Source organism: Echinops telfairi, unplaced genomic scaffold (assembly GCF_000313985.2).
Source record: "Echinops telfairi isolate 266 unplaced genomic scaffold, ASM31398v2 ScPeMD7_60;HRSCAF=208, whole genome shotgun sequence".
NCBI lineage: Eukaryota > Metazoa > Chordata > Mammalia > Afrosoricida > Tenrecidae > Echinops > Echinops telfairi.
The window spans coordinates 37,748,782-37,769,285 of record NW_022103958.1 but is presented as its reverse complement, the minus strand read 5'-3'; the positions used below and the strand labels follow the sequence as shown (position 1 = coordinate 37,769,285).

General features: G+C 51.3%; 1 protein-coding gene across 1 annotated transcript in view; it reads left to right on the top strand.

Annotated features, from left to right (window-relative positions):
- Positions 1 to 20,504, top strand: part of SPON1 (spondin 1) — a 377,921-nt gene that overhangs the window by 350,830 nt on the left and 6,587 nt on the right. The window contains exons 8-14 of the mRNA XM_004711560.2: positions 9,946 to 10,147; positions 12,377 to 12,517; positions 13,011 to 13,086; positions 13,684 to 13,866; positions 18,887 to 19,057; positions 19,173 to 19,340; positions 20,300 to 20,464. Of these exons, the coding sequence (XP_004711617.1) occupies positions 9,946 to 10,147; positions 12,377 to 12,517; positions 13,011 to 13,086; positions 13,684 to 13,866; positions 18,887 to 19,057; positions 19,173 to 19,340; positions 20,300 to 20,464 (1,106 nt within the window). The remainder of the gene's footprint in view (positions 1 to 9,945; positions 10,148 to 12,376; positions 12,518 to 13,010; positions 13,087 to 13,683; positions 13,867 to 18,886; positions 19,058 to 19,172; positions 19,341 to 20,299; positions 20,465 to 20,504) is intronic.

Sequence of the window (20,504 nt, the reverse complement as noted above, 5' to 3'; positions counted from 1 at the left end):
TGTCCAGAAGAAATGGAAGTGGAATTCCAGCCCAGATGAAATGAATTCCATTGCCTGCACTCCTCATGGGACCAAGACACCGGATGAAGTGACCACCCATTGTTCCCGTTTCAAAAAGCCACCAAGACCTATCCGCTAGCCATCAGCTTCCTTCCAGCAGCAAGGCACGAACAGGGCCTGAGAATGCTAAACGGTCTGGCTCCTGCCCCAAGATAAAATCACACCAAAGTTGCCTGCCACTCCTGTGAAGGGTGACTGACATGTTGCATGGACCCCGCCTTTATGGCTGAGATTCTCCCAAGAGCAGTCCTCCTATGAAAGCTGCTTCCCGCGCAGCAGGGAGCGCAGCAGGGCAACTCATGTGGCTCACCGCCGTGTGGTGGCGGAGAAGCCAAGCACCAGGGAGCAGGAAAAGCCGATGAAGAAACGGAGCTGTGTGACAGGGGCCTCCCCATTGGAGGGTCAGACGAAGCTCCCCGTGGAGAAGGCAAGGGAGGCCATGTCTCAGAAAGTAGTGAGTGTTAGCTCCATAAAGAGTTAACTCGCACAGAATCCAGGAGTGGGAATGCTGATGCCAGAAGGGTAGGGGGAAGGGGGGGAGAAGATGGGAGAAAGGGGGAACCGATCAGAATAATCGACACGTAACCCTATACCCCTCTACAGGGGGAAGAACAACAGAAAACATGGCGGAAGGGAGACAGCGGCGATGAAAATAACAACAATATACAATCTATCAGGGGACTATGTGGAGGGGGAGGGGGGGGAGGGAAGCTGGTACCGAAGGCTCAATAGAAAGTAAATGTCCAGAAGAGAATGAAGGCAACATATGTATGAACACACCTGATTCAATTGCTATGTGGATTGTGATAAGAGTTGTGTGAGCCCCCAATAAAATTTTTTTTTTTAAAGAGTTAAGTGGGCAAGACGAGGGGACAGCGGTCTAGGGACTCTAGAGGCGCGCCAGGTGCCACGGTCTTGTCGGAGGACGGAGCCCTGCACAGGGGCTGTGGCGGGTGGCTGGATCCAGACATCCAGACACCAACCCATGACACTCTAGGGATGTTGACTGCTATCTTAAGAGTCCTGGGAAATCCTTTTCATCAAGAGGATGCAGGAATGAATTTGCATGTTAACTCATAATAGCAGCATTCTGATCCCACAGGGAAAGGGGGAAGACCCCAGGGGGCTTTCACAGAGATCCTGGTGGAAATTAACAGTGGTTTTGACTAGGATCCTAGGGGGCGAGGTACAGAGAACTGAGCGGTGTAGAAGAGTGAAGGACTACAGGCCATTATGATTGGTTCAATCCGGAAGAGGAGACCAGGAGGCCAATATGCTTCCCAAGTGTTGCGCTGACCTAACTAATAGAACCACCAATAAGCTAAAGAGCCCTGGAGCAAGTGGGGGAACGCTCGCAACTCCATGCTGCCTGTAAGTTGGAGATACTGCCAAGACGTGCAGTGACACCATCACCTGCACAAGTAGCTGGGTAGACATCAAATCATTGCATGGGAGCTATCGTCAGTGAAGGACAATCAAGGTCATGGACAGAGAGAACATGAGTGGAAAAGGCGGAAGACTGAGTCCTGAGGAGCCCCGGCACTTCCAGCTGAGGAAGACTTGCCTGCCGTGGAGAGCGAAAAGCAGAGCCAAGAGATTGTGCTTTTTTAGGGTCGGCGGGGATAGGGGGCTAATATGTTTTCATAAGGAGAGGGTGGTGCGCTCTGTCCACTACAATCCGGAGGTCAAGTAAAACAAGGACTGCAGAATGCTTTGGGGGATTGTAAAGACCTGGGTAAACCTAATTTACCTAATTTAAACCCTTTGAAAATCTTGACCTGATCCCGAATCCTTTCTGCAGAGTGATGGGGTCGGTGGGGCACTGGGAGCAGGGGGTGAAGACGACCTGGCTCCTGAACGACAGGTTGAGGGCAGACGAAGGAAAGAGAAGGCGTTTATCTTTTTTTTTCAGAAGGAAAGAGATTTTCTGAAAAACGGAAGGGGTTGGGGGGAATGTTGCAATGTCTTGTCAGCTTCCACTCGTCCTGAGACCGGAGACCGGAGACGATCAGGATTAATTGGTGCAGTCAGGCCTCTCCAGCATCCAGACCCATCTTACCTCAGTGCTACCAGCGTGTTACTAGAAAGGAATTTTCCTTTGCTTTTCCCATACCCCAGTCTCCCCTTTCCTCATCCAAATCTCATCAGGAAGTCAAATTAGAAAGCCTACATGCAGCCAAGTTTTGTTTTGCAGAACCAGCGCTGCCCCTCCTCTGCGCCCAGCCTGCTCGATCGAGGTTAATGGCATTCCAGCCTCTCTGGCCCAGTGCAAAGCCAGGGTGACCTACTTTGCAAGGTCCTGCCCGTCGAGACTGACTTGTTTTTCAATGATCCTCATCTTTATCCGCAGGACCGCTTGTCAGAGGACAGCCCTGAATGAGCAAACGAGCTGCTGACTTGTTTCCCTCAATAAATCAGGCTGCAGCTCGGACAGCCCAGAGCACAGGTGGAGGCGGGCGAGCCGGACCTTGGACAAAACCCACCTCCTTCACCACGTCCTCCAGCCAAGTAGAAAAATGCCTCATTTCCTCCATTTTATTCTGAATTCTAAGAATGATTGGAACAACAAAAAATCTCGTTTCGTTTCCTCGCATGAATCCTGCAAAGGACTGATGTTCCGTAATTACTGCCCTGGACTTAACATTTGACTAGACAAGGGCCCTGCTTGCCTGGCAGACGGATGGAAAGACACAGCCACCCGCTCCCCAAACGGAAGTTCCCAGGAGGCCAACAGCATGTTTCTCTTATATCAGAGCTGAAGGTTTCTGGACCTTTCTGCCTCCTGGGGCACTGGACTTGGTCCATCAGTCATCCTCAGGAGCATAACAAATGGCTGGCTTTGAACTAGAGAAGCAGGCAGTAGATCTGAGCAGACAGATGGACCCAGCGCCCAGATGCCACCTGGCAGTTTTCCTCAAGGCTGTAGAAACCTCACCCAAACCGCTCTCTTCCCGCCTAAGACCTCCATCTAGTGAAGGGCTCGGGTGCCCCCTAGTGGCTGCATGGGGTTTTGGTCGTTTGACAAGTTCGTTGGAGGGAATTGATTGAACTACAGGATGGACAGCATTCAGTGCATACCCGGTTTAGGAAACTCACGGTGTCTCACGGCTAGGTACTATCTGTCTCTTACAAGAAGTGAGTAAGTATCGAGAAGACCGTGACATCTTTGGATGCCTCTTTTCTTTTGGGGTGTCTTGGAAAAGTTGAATGAAAATCAAGTCATCCTTTCACAAAGCACCTATCATGTGCTAGGAGCCCCATGTCGTAGTGGGTTACTTGTTGAGCAGTTGGAAACACCCTCCCCCCGCTCTTTGGGAGAAAGACGAGGGTTTCTGCTCCCGTAGATGTTCACAACCTGGGAACCCGGGAGCCCCATAAGGTCAGCTCTACTCTGTCCTGTAGGGAGGTCATAATGAGTCAGAATTGACGCCGTGGCTGTGCGTTCAGTTTGGGTATGATGTGCTAGTCGTGGTCACATGCAATTCTCCATAAGAAGCCTTTGAGTATGGGTCACTATGATCGCATCTTTCAGATGTCATGCCCGCACATAGAGGTGAGGTCAAGGCCCCTGTCACACAGCTAAGAGGTGACCGGACCAAGACTCAGATCCAGCTGTCCATTATAGTGCTCTGGGCTCCTCCCTGTCCACCACACTGCCTCCCTGAATTTAAAAAGATGAAACACTTCTTCATTTGCTTTTGTTTTGATTTGTCTAATGTGAATTATCCATTCAGAACATTGGTTTTCACATGCTGGGAGCATGCTATTTTCTTACAAAGTTAGATTCACTATGGTAGAGAGATTAACTCTTGTCAGTCAAACTTAGGGGAAACATTTTTGCCAACGTCATTTTTCTCTCTAATTCAGTATTATCTTTGTATATGGCTGTTTTTGTTTTGTTTGTTTTCTAAAATTAATCTGTAATTCAATCCGTCTCTTCTTCATGGCTGCTTCTATGTATCCAAGCTGAGAAAATTCCCTCAGTGTGTTTTAAGAGTTAATTTTTTTTTCAAGATCAGGTTGTTTTTTTAAATTATAGATTTGGGGGGTGGAGTATGTGGAATTATATGTGAATCTGTTTTGTACTGTTATTAAGTTAGCCCAATCCCACTTGTTGCATGATCCTTGACTCCCCCTGGTGGCATAGTGGGTTATTTATTGGGCTGCTAACCAAAAGGTCAAAGTTCAAACCCACTAGCAGTTCCACAGAATAAAGATGAGGTTTGCTACTCCTATAAAGAGTTAATCTCAAAGACCCACAGGGGCAGTTCTACCCTGTTCTGTAGGGTAGCTGTAGGTCCCACCTGAATGACTAGCAGTGAGTTTCAGTTTGGTATATAAGTCCTTATCTCTGGGTTCAGGTGCCTATTTGTCTATGTTTCCTCCAAGGGGCCCACTGTTTGGTCACCTGGCTTGACAATATACTCCCAGAGAGGGGACGCATAGGTCAACCTGCTTGGCAAGCAAACCAATACTGGTTTGAAATTCTAGCTAGCTACAGGAAACCAAATGAAGCGATGAGAACGTGTACTAGGACGTGGCCCCCAGGAAAGCATGAGGAAGAATTTGGGTTGCGGGTTTGACAAATGAAAGAGCCTCAATTTCATCCAGCACATCCTAAGAAAACGTGCAGATGTGCGTATCCATTTCCTGCTTTCAAATATCATTTTATTATAAAAGTAACAAAGGCTGCCGGGGAGTTTCTTTTAATTAAATGTTGAAGGTCAGAGGAAGTACGAGAGCTGCATGCTCATTTCCTAGATTAATTCACTTCTAGCATAAATATTTGAGGAGAGCGCAAGCCTAAACCATGCATTGGGATGGCGCGGGGAAATAATACAAAAAGAGTCCCTGCGCTACTGGACCTTAATATGGAAGACAGAAACTCTGCAAGGCATTCCCAGGACCGAACACACTGATGGGAAGGTAGGGCTCGCCTGAGCCGAAGTAGACAATGGCCAGGAAATACGTCTCCCAGGAAGTGGTTTCTCAGTTGAGGATGGGCGAGGAATCTCCCAGTCCAGGGCACAAGAACAGAGCAGGATGTAGCTGAAGATGCTAGAAAAGAGTTCCCAGGCCCTTATAGACTCCACTGTACCACCCAACATAAAGTCTGTGCAAGAATTGGTTGGCCCAAGTTTCCTGCCCCTGGAAACATTGACCAGGAGCTACAGAAGCCTCAATTGAAGCGACAGGTTTGGCCCAAATGCATTTGCTGGGAACGATTTTCAGGAAGACCTTGGGAAACACAGGGGTTTCTGCCTCAGTTTCATCCACCCCCTGGTCGGAGCAGAAGGATGATGTGCATAGTGAAGGTCTGTTTGCTCTCTGCAGTTCTGGATGCCAGGGTTGGTGTTTGTCCCCTTAGGCTGTCATGGTGAAGAATAGTGTCAGCCCTAAGGTGCAGGCCGAGACGAGGGCACCTGACCCAAAACCTCGTGCTTAGAGAGATGTGAAGTTAATAAGTGGAGCTGTTGGTTGCTATGGCAATGCCTGCCTCCCAGGAGATTGCTGGACCCTGTGGCTCTGGAGGGCTGGGGCAGAAGCGGCCCTATGCAGGTACTAGAGCTCTTTGCCTGGATGTTACTGGAAGACAGGTACCAAGCCATTCCTATAAAACCCAAGCTGAGCATCACCAAAGCTTCCCAGGCTGCGATCCAGGAGGAAGCCGGGTCTCTCAGAGAAGCTGCTGAAACATCTGCTTCCCAAGACAGAAAAGTCACACGGGGGAGAAGGAAATAACGGCATGGTTTGTATCTTGAACCTTATATTAGAAAAATCCCCCTGCCGTCTACTTTAAACCAAACAATAGCTCAGCTTAGTCAAGCGCACCAGCCTGGAGCCCCTATGTTCCTTCAAAGAACCAGAGACCTGGGACCCAACTGAGGAGAGTGGCTCAGAGTGCCCTGGGAAGCTTAGCCGGCAGAGGGCTTCTGACTGAGGGAGAAACAACTGGGCAGAGGAGGGCGAGGGTGCTTGTGCGATTTTCAGTACTGTGTTTGCCTCACTGGGCTGTCCCTGTAGAAATCGGTGCGTTGCTGTATGTTCTGTTGTGTAAATCTTCAACACAAAAAAGCAAAGCTATCCCAAATAGCCTTTGTGATCCCCGGATGTGCACCTAACTGCACATCAGACTCAGTAGGTGCGGTGGTTACAGTTTTAAAAGCTTCCCAATAAAGCACCGCGTGTGCTCTTCGAAGCAACCCTACAACGTGCATCATGTGCCACCCCTGGCAGAGGTGAGAGAAATGGACCTCTAAGAGGCTGAGCGACTTGTCTCAGGCTAGAGCGATGTGAAACACGGGTCATCTTAACAGTCATCTGGTCAGACAGCACCTAGGGCAGGAGACAGGAGGGAGGCCATCTCACACCTCCTCCGGCTTCCCGACAGCCTCGAAGCAGGGCTCAGACAAGCCTTCACCCTCCTCCTTCTTTACCTCGGCTGACACCACCCCTTCCTCCATGGCGCTCTTCTTGCCTGCGGGCTTCGGCCCTTCTTGCAATGGCCACACAGAACTCATGGGCAACGCTCAAGGTTAAAGGGGTTATTAGGGAAGTTAATAACCCAACGCTACAGGACATGGTCACACTAGCCCAGTGGGTTTCTGAGACTGTAACCCTTTATGGGAGTAGAAAGTTTCATCTTTCTTCTGAGGACCGACTGGTGTCTCTGAACTGCTGGCCTAGCAGTTAATAGCCCAACATATTACGCACTACACCACCAGGGTTCCTTACCTTCTAATAAGGTGGAGTCTAATGGTGCCCCCAAGGAAACTAAGCTATGACGTGGCTCACACCCTCTACAAAAGTCAAGTCTTAGAGGCGTGGTGGCGTAGTGGTTGCGAGTTGGGCTGCTAACCACAAAGTTTCAAGTTCAAAAACACCAGCCTCTCTGTGAAAGAAAGATGAGGCTTTCCACTCTCGTAAAGAGTTACAGTCTCAGAAACTCACAAGGGCAGTTCCACCTTGATTGATGGGGTCCCTATCAATTCCATGTCAGTGAGAGTGAGAATCCTGTCCATTAAAATAATAGAGACCACCCTCCAAAATAGGATTAGAGCCACCGGCATAGAGTCCAGATTCACAAACCATCACATAAGGAGTTATGACCTGAAGGCCAGACCAGTTGACTACATCTCCCCGAGGTTCCAGGGAGATAGCTGTGAAGCTTATGAAACAACAGGGGTCCTGCCCCCCAGGAGTTTCCAGTCCAGCAAGGGCGATGAACAGGGAGGAAGTGGCTGCGATCATAAGGCAATGCTGCAGAGACCTGCTTATGATTCTGTGGGCAATCGAGAGAACTAGAGCAAGGACGCCCGCCCACTCCTGGGCAGGTAACACGTGACCTGAGGCTTGAAGGATGAGTAAGCCAATGATACTGAGACGTGGTCTGTAAGAACCACCTGTAGGGATTATTAAAAGAGACTGCTGGGTCCTACACCCCCACCACCACCCCACAGTTTCTGATTCCACCAATCCAAGGTCCAAGGGGAGGCGCAGTCACTTACACCTCTCACGAGCCCCAGCACCAGCAAGTGCTGGCCATGCTGCTGACCGGGTCTGAGGACCATCATTGCAAACCACTGAAGCAAAGCGTCCCCTAGCAGATGGGGGGAGCTGCATTGAGTGGAGCACGCAGGGCAAGGTGGCAGAGGGAGGTGTGGCCAGGCTCTTATGGACCCACTGGGCCAATGCCAGGGCTGTTTCAGGCTCTTGGGCTATTCACGTGCCTGGTCTAGTCTGGGGCTAAAGTGTGCCTCTAGTCCAGAGAGACTCACTCCTCTCCCCTTTCCTTTCTGATCTCCATGTGGCCCAGCAGGGCCTCCCTCGTAACCAACCACTTGCTACTGCGTGCACGTTCTCTTAGGTAATTCATACAGTAACTCGTGAGGGCGTGTCTTAGTTGTCTCGTGCTGTTGTATCAGAAACAGTCCAAGAGGGGGGCTTTAAAGAACAAACTGTATTTCCTCACAGTTTGAGGCTAGACATCCGAATTCTAGGGAAGGCGCTCTCTGCCTGTTCTAGGAGAAGACCCTTGTCTCTGTGGCCTTCGGTCTCCCTAACGTGAGTAGAGTTTAGCTCCCCTCCCTTCTGCTTGCTTGTGCTTGTCTCTAGGCTGCCTTTTACATCCGTCAGGGGTCAGTTCAGACCACGGGGATGGTCTCATTAGCAGAACCAAGAAAGCCTAGTCCCTAAAGGGGTTTTATCCACAGACAGAGGAGGTTAGGATTTCAACACTGGAGGGAACTGACAATTCGGTCCACAACAGACCTTCCCCATTGTATAGTTGTGGACACTGAGGTGCAGAAAGGTGCGGTCCTTTCCCCGAGGAGCTGCAGCTCTAAGAGATGGTGCCAGGTGACACACCCAAGCTCCCCCTGTGCCTCTGCTCTCAGCCTGCCACCCAGGGCGACCCTTTCCAGAGGCATCGCTTCCCAGGGGAGCAAGGAGCAGAAGATCCCAACAGAGGGCCCAGGACCCAAACAGCTAGAGTGGACCAGCTGCCAGCTGGACTGAGCAGAAGAGTTGGTCCCTGGCCAAGGATTCCCCTCTTAGCAGCCTGGGATTGTGGTCACCTGCTGAGCTGCCTTCAGAACTCAGCTCTGCCCGCTCTTGGCTGTGTCTTTGAGCGTCAGGGTCCTCCCTACAGAGCAGGGTCCCAATGCTAACCCGGGATTGTCAGGAGAGGAAATGAAATGCGAGACTCTGCCAGCAAGTATGTGCTGAGTGAGCCCCTGAGGGAGGGAAGGCTGAGCGGGGTCTGAGGGTGGCAAGGACATGGATCTCACGCAGCCCTGGCACTTGTGGGGCCTCTTCTAAGCAACAGGAGAGAGGGGTCGACCAAGAGCCTCTTGTAGCTGTGGGCCTGGGCTTTTCGCTCCAGCACCTGAGGGTTGTCACCCAAAGGTGTCTGACTCTACAGCTGCTCCCTGCTTGGACCAGAGCAGTAGCCAGGGAACCGGCGATGAGCTGGTGCCAGGGCTGAGTCCTGCGGTCAGCAAGCTCCTGGGCATGGTGGAGGCAGCGGGCATGGGGAGGCCCCCTGGAACGGCTGAGTGTCAATCCCAGTAGAGTGGGCAAAGGGCAGAGAGAAGGCTTTAGGGACTGGGGACAGGACCTACACTGTGGAGTTGTGGTCTCAGTCCTGCCCTTGCTCTTATTGCTTTGCCCGAGTTACATGCACGCACTGAGCCCGCTTCCTGGTCCATAAATGGGATGCCACAGTCCGTACTCCAGGTCTACTGGGAAGACGGAGTGAAAATGCAGAAGAAAAGGCTTGGAACGATGAGGCAAAGCAGTTTTCAGTTGCAAAGTTCATCGCACACCTAACACAGCTTGGGACGCACAGAGCACAGAGAATCCGTCCATTCATTTATTCAAAAGCACTTCCCAGCATCGACCCTGGGCCAAGCACTCTCCTACCAGGTGCTGTCGGGCCAATTCCAGCTCATGACGACGCCACATGTATCAGAGTGAAGCTGTGCCCTATGGCTGAGTGGCTGGGCTTAGGGAAGTAGACTGCCAGGCCTTTCTTCCAAGTCACCTCAAAGCCGACCTGCGCCTCCAGCTCACAGGAGAGCCCTGGAATGATTTGTACTATCAGGGAGCCTCAGGCACTGCTAGGCACTGGAGCGCAAACTGGGAGCAGGTGGGCCTGCTTGCCCAGAGCTACCTCTCAGGGGCCAGGCGGCGGGGGGGTCAATAAACAGCTCAATAAGGCAAAGCGGTAGTAAGATTTGCAGACACAACATCACAGCAGAGGCGGTCAGGGAGGTACCGTGACTCTCCCCACGGCAGACGGAGCCTCCACCCCCTCACAGCCCTTCTCGCTGGGTTCTGGCGCCCCTTGGAGCCCGCCTAAGAGTCTCTGTGCTTGGATTCCAGGAGAGCCGCACCCTCGGCTGAATTCTCAGTGGACAGGACGCGCCACTTAATGTCCTTCCTGACCATGATGGGCCCCAGTCCCGACTGGAATGTGGGCTTGTCGGCAGAGGATCTGTGCACCAAGGAATGTGGCTGGGTCCAGAAGGTGGTGCAAGACCTGATTCCCTGGGACGCGGGCACCGACAGCGGGGTGACCTATGAGGTACGTGTGTGCCGGCGTGTGGAGGGGGCCCCCTTCTGGAGTACCCCCCCTGCGTCCAGCCCTTCTCTGCTCACCACCGACACAGAGGTGAATCTGCGTGGGCTCTGCCCTAGACGAATGCAGTCTGGCATGCGAGATCCGCATACAAATATCCCCAGGTGAGCGAACATGGGGACAGATAAGCTGAAACGACCTCTTTGGAAGGATTCAGTAGGAAGCGGTGGCAGACATTTCAAGAGGAGGAGAGAAGGTTGGTTTTAAAATAGTCAGTAAGTCACTTCTAACTTGAAAGAAACCAAGGTTGGCCTTGAAGAGTGAGTAGGTTTCCAACCGGCCACAGGCAGGGCCCAGATTACAAACAGCTGACTTAGGGTCTGTGCTAGTCCCTGCCGACTAGAGAAACAAATCCTGAGACGTTCCTATGTATGTAAGAGAGAGCTTTATATCAAAGAGCAATTGTATAGTGAGAAAACAGCCCAGCTCAGTCCAGATCAAGTCCACACGTCTCATATTAGCCCCTATGTCCAATACTAAATCATAAATTCTCTGACTCACGCAGCACATGCAGGAAGTTCGCAGGCCACTGGGTGGGAAGTCTTGTGGATCTAGCAGCAGTGGAAGCATCTCCATGGCCCTGGCTGCCATCAGCGTGGCTCCATGTGGCTTGTCAACAGGAAGGTGGAGCGAGAGAGTGGGGCTAACCTTCAGTGAGCTATTTATCTATGTTTCGTCTCCAAATGAAGTCAAGCTGTGACTTGATTGACAGGCTAAACTCCACCCCTTCACGCTAAATACCCTCAGCTGACGGGAGATTACGTAACTACCACCTGGTCCATGACAACATTCCCTTGAATGGTATGTAAATTTGCTCCCACAAGAATTAGTCTTGGAAACTCACGGGGGCATTTCTGCCCTGTCCTATGGGGTCCCTAAGAGTCAGAATCAACTCAATGGCAGTGAGTTGGGTTCCTGGAAGGGGGGGGGGTTGGTTTTAACGATTGAATCAACAAATTCTTTAATGCAATCACCTTTACTTACTGCACATGCAAGTTTGAAACCACTGGGGAAACTTGCAGACGAGTAAGAACAAATGTGAGCGCTGCCTACCTGTTCCCCCGCCGGTCTACGAAGTCTTAGGCACACGGTTAGGAGAGGCACTCGTTCATAACTTAAGGACTGCCTGTAGTTCCATTGTCCTTTAGGTCGCGGGGGAGTGGGGACAGAAAAACAAACAAAAAATGAATTGTACATACTCCCGTGCAGCATATGATTCATCGGGACACCAGGGGGCGCTACAGCAAGCTGCTAAAGGCATGAGGCACTCAATCAAGGACTAAGCAAAAGGCAGCTGGGCCTGCGAGGCAGCAGGAAGCTGATGAGCGAGCACAGGGCTAGGGCCAGATTCTGAAGGCTTGGCCAGCCGGTAGAGGAAATATTTAGTGACAATATCTCTCAGATATGGTCAACACACCAACTGTGTCTGAATCTGCAGCCATCAGAAAAGCACTGGGAGGATGATCGACGGTCTGCTCTACACAGACCAAATACGGCCTAACATCTGTTTTTGTAAGTAAAGTGCTGGGAGCCCGCCGAACTCCTTCGATGACATGGGGTCTGTCCAGAGCCGCTTCCACATGACACTGGCTGAGTAGCTGCAGCAGACACCAGATGGCTCATAAAGCCTCAGATCTTTACTCTCTGACCTGTTCTAGAAAGAATTGGCTGGCCCCTAGCTCAGGCAGTTACTAGCTCCAAAACCTGGCTTCTTCGTCTGGCCACAAGTCTGCCGTGTACAGGGAAGACCTTGACGTTATAGATGTAAGTTTCCAAGCGCGGCACACAGCGTGAATAAAAAATGTGAATGAACTGCCGTGGGCTCAATTCCATCTCAAGCAACACCCAGGGCAGAGTTGAGCCACCCCAGTGAGTTTCCAAGCCTGTAATCTTTAGGGACGCAAACTGCCACATCTTTCTCCAACAGAGCAGCTGGTGGGTTCGAACCACCGACCTTGCAGTCAGCTGTTAAGTGCTTTAACTACTGGCCACCAAGGCATGGATAGAATCCCATAAATATAAATAGTGGCTACATTTCTTGTCAAATGCCTATCAAGGTTTTTATTCGGATCTGCATCAGGACTGAATTGTTTTGGGTGGGGGAGGGGGACTCTTTTTCCAGTTCTATTTCCACTCTCTGCAGCTATGTCTGGTTTTGTTTTCTCCACACTGCAGTCTCCCAACAAGCCCACCATCCCTCAGGAGAAAATCCGGCCCCTGACCAGTCTGGACCATCCTCAGAGCCCTTTCTATGATCCAGAAGGTGGATCTATCATTCAAGTAGCCAGAGTGGTCATCGAGAGAATCGCCCGGAAGGTACTGGACTAGAACACGCACTGATATGACCATGAGCATCAAGAAGATGCTCCCAAGCCATCAGGGCCCCGGCAGGAAGCGCCCAGGATATGAGCCAGAGTTTCCAATATGCAAATTATTTCATAGCATGCACAGGAGCAAAATGAACACAGTAGTGGGGCCCAGTCCTCAAATGGATGATCTGATCCACTGTTGGCAAATAGGTTTCATCATGAGTTCCTTAATCAATTGCTAATGTCTGCCATGGTAAGAAAATAGGGTTGGGTGGTACATGAGTCATGGGTTTACCATCCCTGGGTAGCTTCACTGCTTTCCTGGCATTTCTTTCCAGTCAGAAAGCAAATGTTGGCCCAGAACTCTGAAATGACCTCGAAATTACATGCCAGTGGGCATCAGGTTATATATTCTTCCCCATCACCCACCCACCCCCACATACACACGTGCCATTCTTTCTCTGATATGAACTGCCTTCCAAGTAAAATTCCATTTACAGGGGGAACAATGCAATATTGTACCTGACAACATCGATGATATTGTCGCAGACCTGGCTCCAGAAGAGAAAGACGAAGGTATAGTATTTTCCTCGCTCGCTGGAGGCAAAATCAGTTTGGCACAGCCATTTTGGAATGCAATTTGCCAAGAACCAAAGCCATGGTCAATGTGGTAATCCCACGTCTGGGCTTTCTCCTCGAGAGATAATCCCGAACAAGGCCAAGACTTGCTCTGTATAATTAAGAATTGTCAACTGTGTCAGGTCTTTAAAATCCACCAAAGGTAAGAGATAAATGAATGGTTTGTCCACTTCCCCAGCACGGACAGCTCACTGTCCAGAGTGGCGGGCAGAGCTATGGCTTGAGTTCAAGGTTTCTCACAGAATCTGTAAGCAGACGGCCTGGGTTCTCATTCACTGTGACCGTGCAAGAAGCTTGGCGTTTCCACCTTGGTTTCCTTTAACTGTAGCAGAAAGCGCTTCACAGCGCATTGGGAGGGATAATTGGCCTAAACCCTGCAGGATTCTTTGAACAACGCTGACATGTCATAAGTGCTCATTGAGCATCGTTGCCTTTGCTCTTATCCTGGTACCTGTGCAATGAGCCAGGCTGAGGAGAGGACCAGCAAGGGCGTCCCAAGGTCCCCAAGGAAAACATACTACCTGCTCTTTCCAGATGACACCCCCGAAACGTGCATCTACTCCAACTGGTCCCCGTGGTCCGCCTGCAGCTCCTCCACCTGCGACAAGGGCAAGAGGATGCGGCAGCGCATGCTGAAGGCACAGCTGGACCTAAGCGTCCCCTGTCCTGACACCCAGGACTTCCAGCCCTGCATGGGCCCCGGATGCAGCGATGAAGGTGAGAGGACAGCCCAGACCAGGGGCTCAGGAAGGGAGGTTCTCACCATCAGTCAGCATCTGTGGTGGGGCACTAGGACCCTGACTGCAGCTGTCAGGGAGCCCACCGAAGGGAGGCCCCACTTCTAATATGAGTGTCTTGAAGGCTCTGCTCTCAGAGGGATTCTTGAGACTGACGGCCCACTCCTACCCACTGTGGCATAAGACATACAGAGTACTGAAGAGTTAGCAAACACAGGTAGAGTTTTATGCCAGATGATTTGTAATTTCTTGTGTGCACCTGGACTTTCATTCCACTCTCTTCTTATGGAAGTAGGCGAACAGGCTGGGCAGGAGTGAGCCCACATCCATTGCCCTAATTATTCACCATTCATGGGCACTCCGCTGTGTCCTTTCTCAGCCTGGGTCAGAGGCTCGTTCCGGAGACCCATTGGACCTCTTTGGGCCTCTGGGCTGGCTGCAGCACATTCTCAGACCTTTATCTGCAGTGTTCAACGTTCAGACTTGAAGCACTAGTGATATCATGGGGCCTAAGCATCAATTCTGTGCTAAGCTGATTATGTACAAAAGTCTCTCTCTCTTTCTCTCTCTCCCTCTCCCTGGATGGCCCTGTACTCTGTACTCTGATCCTGCTCACCCCCAAGGGACACTGGGAAATGGGAGGGGATCGAGCAGTTGGGCTGGTTTATGGTCGGAAGTAAAAAATCCAAGTAGAGAGAGCTTGCCCCATGCAAGCTGGACACTCACTCTCTGGCTCTTTCTAGGAATCAATCTTAATACCTCTTCTGTCTGCACTCCCATAATGTTGTGGGGTTTGGGTTTTTTTTTTAATCATTATTAACTGTTTTTGCTTATGAAAGGCACTTCAGAGGGGACTGAGGATATTCTTATGAACAGGAGGGAGTAAGAAGGTGTGACTGGCAGGGCACCCTTGGAGATGCTTTCTTTCTCGGAGCTGGGGCTGGGGAGCTATTGGATTGAAGCCTACAGAGGAGTTAAGGTCTCTAACCTGCCCCACCCACAGGAAGCGTCCTTCTCCACCATGCCAGGTGGCGCTGGCAGTTCTGACCTGTTGAGCTGTGACTGAGTTTGTACGTAGGCTCCGTGCTCCCAGGGGCCACTATTGAGTTCTCTTGGGCCCACAAAAGGTTCCCTTCTTAATTATTTGGGGAGGCGTGGAATAGAAAGGAAACAGAGACCCATTTGGATATTCTAAAGGAATTATTTTGGTAAAACAAATGAGACTTTAGCTCATTTAGTGTCTTCCTAATGACCTTGGCCACATCCTTCAGCCCAGGGCTTGTCATCCCTCACCTGACTTAGATGACGGTCTCTCACCATGTCTGTCCATCTTCCAATCCACAGGCAAAGAGCTGATCAGGTCACTTCCCAGCTGAAAACTCTGGGGCTCCTTTTTCTCATTTTACCAAGGTCCTAGGCCTGCCATGGCTTATGCTAACCACAAAATAAGCAGTTCAAAACTACCAACAGTTCTGCAGGAGAAGGATGAGGCTTTGTACTCCCATAAACAGTTATAGTCTCGGAAACCGACAGGGGCAATTCTACTCTGCCCTAGGGTCTCAATGCATCGCTATTGAGTCAATAGCAGTCAGTTTGGGAGTTTTGAGAGACTTGCCCTAACAAAATACCATCGACTGATTGGTGGCTTGTAAAACCAGTTAGTGGCTCAGCCTTCTAGAGGCTAGGGGTCCCAATGCAGGGTGTGGGCAGGGCCTTGTTCTTTCAGAAGACTCCGGGGGAAGAGCCTTTCTTGTGTCTCCCAGCTTCAGGTCTAATCAACGTTTGCCTTGGCTTGCAGCTGCACCCTACCTGTCGTCCCCTGCCCATCCTCCCGTCTCTCCGCATGCCTCTGCTCTTTCATGGGACTGCTCACACTGGGGTAGCACCTGGTCTGATCGCAACGGACTCAATGTGTAACATGTTCAAAGACACCCTTTCCAAACAAGGGCATGTTCTCCAGGAGACAGGACTGCCATAAATCTGGGGGGACAGAGTTCCATCCATAGCACCCATGAACAAACTCCTCGACTTAACTCACTGGTGAACTAAGTCCCTTGGAGTATATAGTTCCAGGTAGAGGCCTGGCCAAAAATGAGCATTCTTGCACATGCAGCTAACACAACTGGCCTTATACTGCCATGCTAAAGGCCACATGGTCAGTGAGAACAGCAGTTTGGGGACACTAAGCGCCTCTCAAATCCAACCACCTCTTTCCAGAAGGTTCACGCAGGATACCATGATAGTATTCTGCCTCCCCAGGGTAAGGCCGTGCCAGGTCATGAGACTTACCATATTCCCAACTCTGACCCACTGAAACATAATGATCTAATCTAGCTGCACACGTAGCCTCTAGTCTGGCCGGCCTAATCCCTGGATCCAACCTGGGGATTCCAGCTGCGATCGCTGACAGCATCTCCAGCAGTGTCTAGTCACACTGTCAGTAAATTAAGTAACAAGGATGGACAGGGCATTGCATAAGTGCAAGGAACAATGTGGGTGGACATATGCAAGCTGGCCTCACATACTGACCTTAGCCCTGCTTTCCAGCGTCATCTCCCAATATCACAGATACATATGACCTCTGTACAGGAGGCTCTGCCTGCGCAACTCCCTCCACCCTAAATGCCATAACCTTCCCCCAACAAAAGTGCACTCAGATGTGCCCTCTTCTAGAAATCGTTCCCAGGACTCCCGGTGAGGGCTTCCCCCTCCTCTGTGTTCCCTGGTGCCCTCAACTTCCCTCTGTTGTCGTCTTTTCAATACCTAGATTTATTATCTGTTGATGTGCCCATCTCTCGGTCTGTCTGGAGTAAGACAAGATCCATATCTGACAAATCTTTGTAACCTCCGGGCATACCACCAAGTATCCAATCGCTTTCTATTGACATCAATAAGTGGGTGAAGGGATAAATAAATGTATACACGACATAAGGTAGCTTCATGTCACTCTTCTTAGAACTGAACAGGCATGCATGTGCATACACACACCCACATAATACACATACCTGTGTATTTCTACCTGGAGCAGCTCCTCACCACCACCTCAGGACTAGGACCAGCAAGGCACCTGCTGAGAGCATGTGTTATCTTTTCACTGATCATCCGAGTGGTTTCCACAGGACTGTAGCCTTTGCTTACACCCACCGATGGAAGCGAAGTCGAATCGAAGCTGAATGGTCCACACTGTCAACACGGAGCCTGGGTGGATCGCCCTCCTCACCTCTCCTCGAGGTCCCCCCTCCTGGCCCACAGGGACACTCCCTTCCTGTTTTCCATCCCCCACTTGTTCTCCATCAGCACCTGGAGTTCCCAGCCTCCACTGAGTCCCTGAGAGGTAGCTCTTTGGTGTAATCTGGTACGGCCTGAGTCGTTGCGTCCTTATGGCCCAGGGTCAATCACACTCTCATTATCATGTGTGGATTTTCCTCATTTCTTTTTCTACAATTGGAAGTGTCAGCCATTAAGTGTCAGACAAAATTTAGTCTCAGGTTTCGCTGAGCTGCAGGGTCTACATTATACCTATTGTTGCCGCTGCTGTTGTTGCCCTTGTTAGGTGCCCTCGGGTCCGTTCTCACTCATTTCAACCCTACGTGCAACAAACGAGGACTGCCTGGTCCTGGGCCATCCGCACAGCCATTCTTATATTTGAGCCCATGGCTGCAGCCACTGTGTCAATCCATCCCCTGTGGGTCTTCCTCTTTTGGGCTGACCCCCTCTACTTTAACAAGCATAATGTCCTGTTCCAGGAAATAATCTCTCCCGATCACATGTCCAAAGTAAAGTATGTGAGATGGAGTCTCACCATCCTCGCTTCTAAGGAACATTCTGGCCGTATTTCTTCCAAGACAGATGTTTGTTCTTCTGGCAATATTCTTTGCCAATACGAATTCAAGGGCATCGACCCTTCGGCAGTCTTCATTATCCAATGTTCACATGCATATGAGACCGTCGACAATGCCATGGCTGGAGTCAAGTGCACCGGAGTCCCCAAACTGACATCCTTACTCTTCAACCCTTTGTAAAAGCCTCATGTAGCAAGCAGCTTTGCCCAGTGCAATACTATGTCTGAGAATAGGTAAAATTTCCCCCAGTATTGCTTTATAGAAATTTCGACAATGATATCTATGGTGTCTAATGTGGTAGCCATTAGCCACACATGGGGAGCCATGCTGACTCTATGGTTAAGCTCGTGGCTGTTAACTGAGAAGTTGGCAGTTAAACAGCACCACCACCACCCCAATTAGCCACTCCCCAGGAGAAGAATGTAGCAGTCTGCTTCCATAACCAACCCTGTAGGACAACTCTACTCTATCCTATGAAGTTGCTCTGAATTGGACTCGACTGGACAGCAATGCGTATAACCACACACGGATAGTGAGCACGTAAAATGTGGCTAGCTAGTATCTGAAGAGAGGAGCCATGGTGGTGTAGTGGTTATGCACTGGGCTGCCATCCACATGGTAGGCAGTTTGAAACCCCAGTATAGGGACTTTTCCACTCCGGTAAACAGTTACAGTCTAGGAAATCCACAGGTGGTCGCTATGTGTCAGCACTGACTTGTTGGCAATGCTAGTATCTGAAAAAGTAAAGCTTTTGCTTTAAGCTTTTAAATATACAATAATATACAAATGGTTACGGTTTACCTTAAACCATAAATACATTATATTCTATAACATATATCATGTTGTGTATGTCTACTGTACCTATAAGCATGAACATACACATATATATGCATATATTTCTCTTCTTAAATCATCCTTCCATCCATCCAACCAACCAACTCTGAAGCCTCTTTTCACTCAGGTTTCTGTTCATGGGATGAGTAGCAATCCCCAGTGCCTAGCATCTAAAACAGGGGCTTTTCTCTTAAAGAACCTTTCTTGGTTAAGAGACTTAGACCTTTTCGCTTCCATCCTCAACGGCCGGCCTGCCCCTGAAGGCCAGCTGGCTCCTTTCTGGGCCTGGATTCCAGCTGCCCCGTCCCGGCCCCTGTGTTGCAGATGGCTCCACCTGCACCATGTCGGAGTGGATCACCTGGTCGCCCTGCAGCATCTCCTGCGGCATGGGCATGCGGTCCCGGGAAAGGTACGTGAAGCAGTTCCCGGAGGACGGCTCCGTGTGCACACTGCCCACCGAAGAAACAGAGAAGTGCACCGTCAACGAGGAGTGCTGTAAGTGGCCGGGACCCCCCGGGGTGGGGTGGTCATGCGGGGACCTTGGAGGGGAGGCCGGGGGCGGGGGTGGGGGGTGGGGGGTGGCGAGACTCCAGCTCCGCGGGCCTCCCAGCTCCCAGCAGCTGCCTGATGACCGAGTGGGGCGAGTGGGACGAGTGTAGCGCCACCTGCGGCGTGGGCGTGAAGAAGCGGCAGCGCATGGTCAAAATGAGCCCAGCCGACGGCTCCATGTGCAAGGCGGAGACGACGCAAACGGACAAGTGCATGATGCCCGAGTGCCGTGAGTGGGCCCGGCTGGCCGTGGGACGGCGGGTGGGCCCAAGGGTGGAAGGCCCTCCTGGTGGGCACGGGTGCAGCGGCAGGTGGGCCCCTGCACTAAGGCAGAAAGAAGCCACAATCCACCTTGCCTGGCACAGCTGAAGCAAAACGAGGGTCAAAGGGGCGCAGGCATGAACCAGACCCAAGGAGAGCGGCCCCTTTTGGGGTACAGTGTGAGCACTGCTGGAGGGCAACTGGGACCCCTGAGCTGAACCCGGAGTATGTGGGTTCAGCCCTGACAGTCTAGTGGTTATGCATTGAACTGCTAACCGCAAAGATCGGCAGTCCGAAACCAGGAGCCACTCCTCGCGAGAAAAATGAGCCTTTCAACTCCCATAAAGATGTAGGATCTCGCAACCCGCAGGTGCAGGAACACGTACAGGCAGAACAAAAGCTCCCCTGGCCGTCCTGGGCCCCCACTTTCATTCTATATTAGTTTTCCCACCCCATCGATGCTCCAGCAGGTCCAGCAGGATGCCCCAACTCTATGCCAAGTGCCCAGAGACCCACATATCAGGATGCAGCAGCGCACGTGACCATACACATGCTGGGAATCCCAGTACCAAACTGTCCCCCAAAGGCTGAGTGGAACCTCTCTCTTAGGGCATGATCTCGTGCAGAGGGGGCTATTTCGGCCTGTAGTAAGTTCCTACTTGACCCACAGTGGGGTGCAAGTGAGAGCTAACCCCACTGAGCCATGGGAGGGAAATGCGGGGTTAGTGACAAGAGCTGGTGGACCATAGACCTCGGACCGCTTCATACTCCTTGGTGCGCACCCTGTATCTGAACCCTCGAACCGATGCCACTTTACTCCACGAGGGGCCAGGGCTGGGCAGAGGCAGGAGAGGGCCGTGCGGAGCTAAGGAGCTGGAAGCGGCCGGAGGAGCATGTTCTCAGCGGCAAACCTGGCTCTTGGCCTAGACACCATCCCCTGCCTGCTGTCTCCGTGGTCCGAGTGGAGCGACTGCAGTGTGACCTGCGGGAAGGGCATGCGGACCCGCCAGCGGATGCTCAAGTCTCTGGCAGAACTCGGAGACTGTAACGAGGAGCTGGAGCAAGTGGAGAAGTGCATGCTGCCGGAGTGCCGTAAGTCCCTGCGCTCTGGACACGCCCCCTCTGCCCCCCC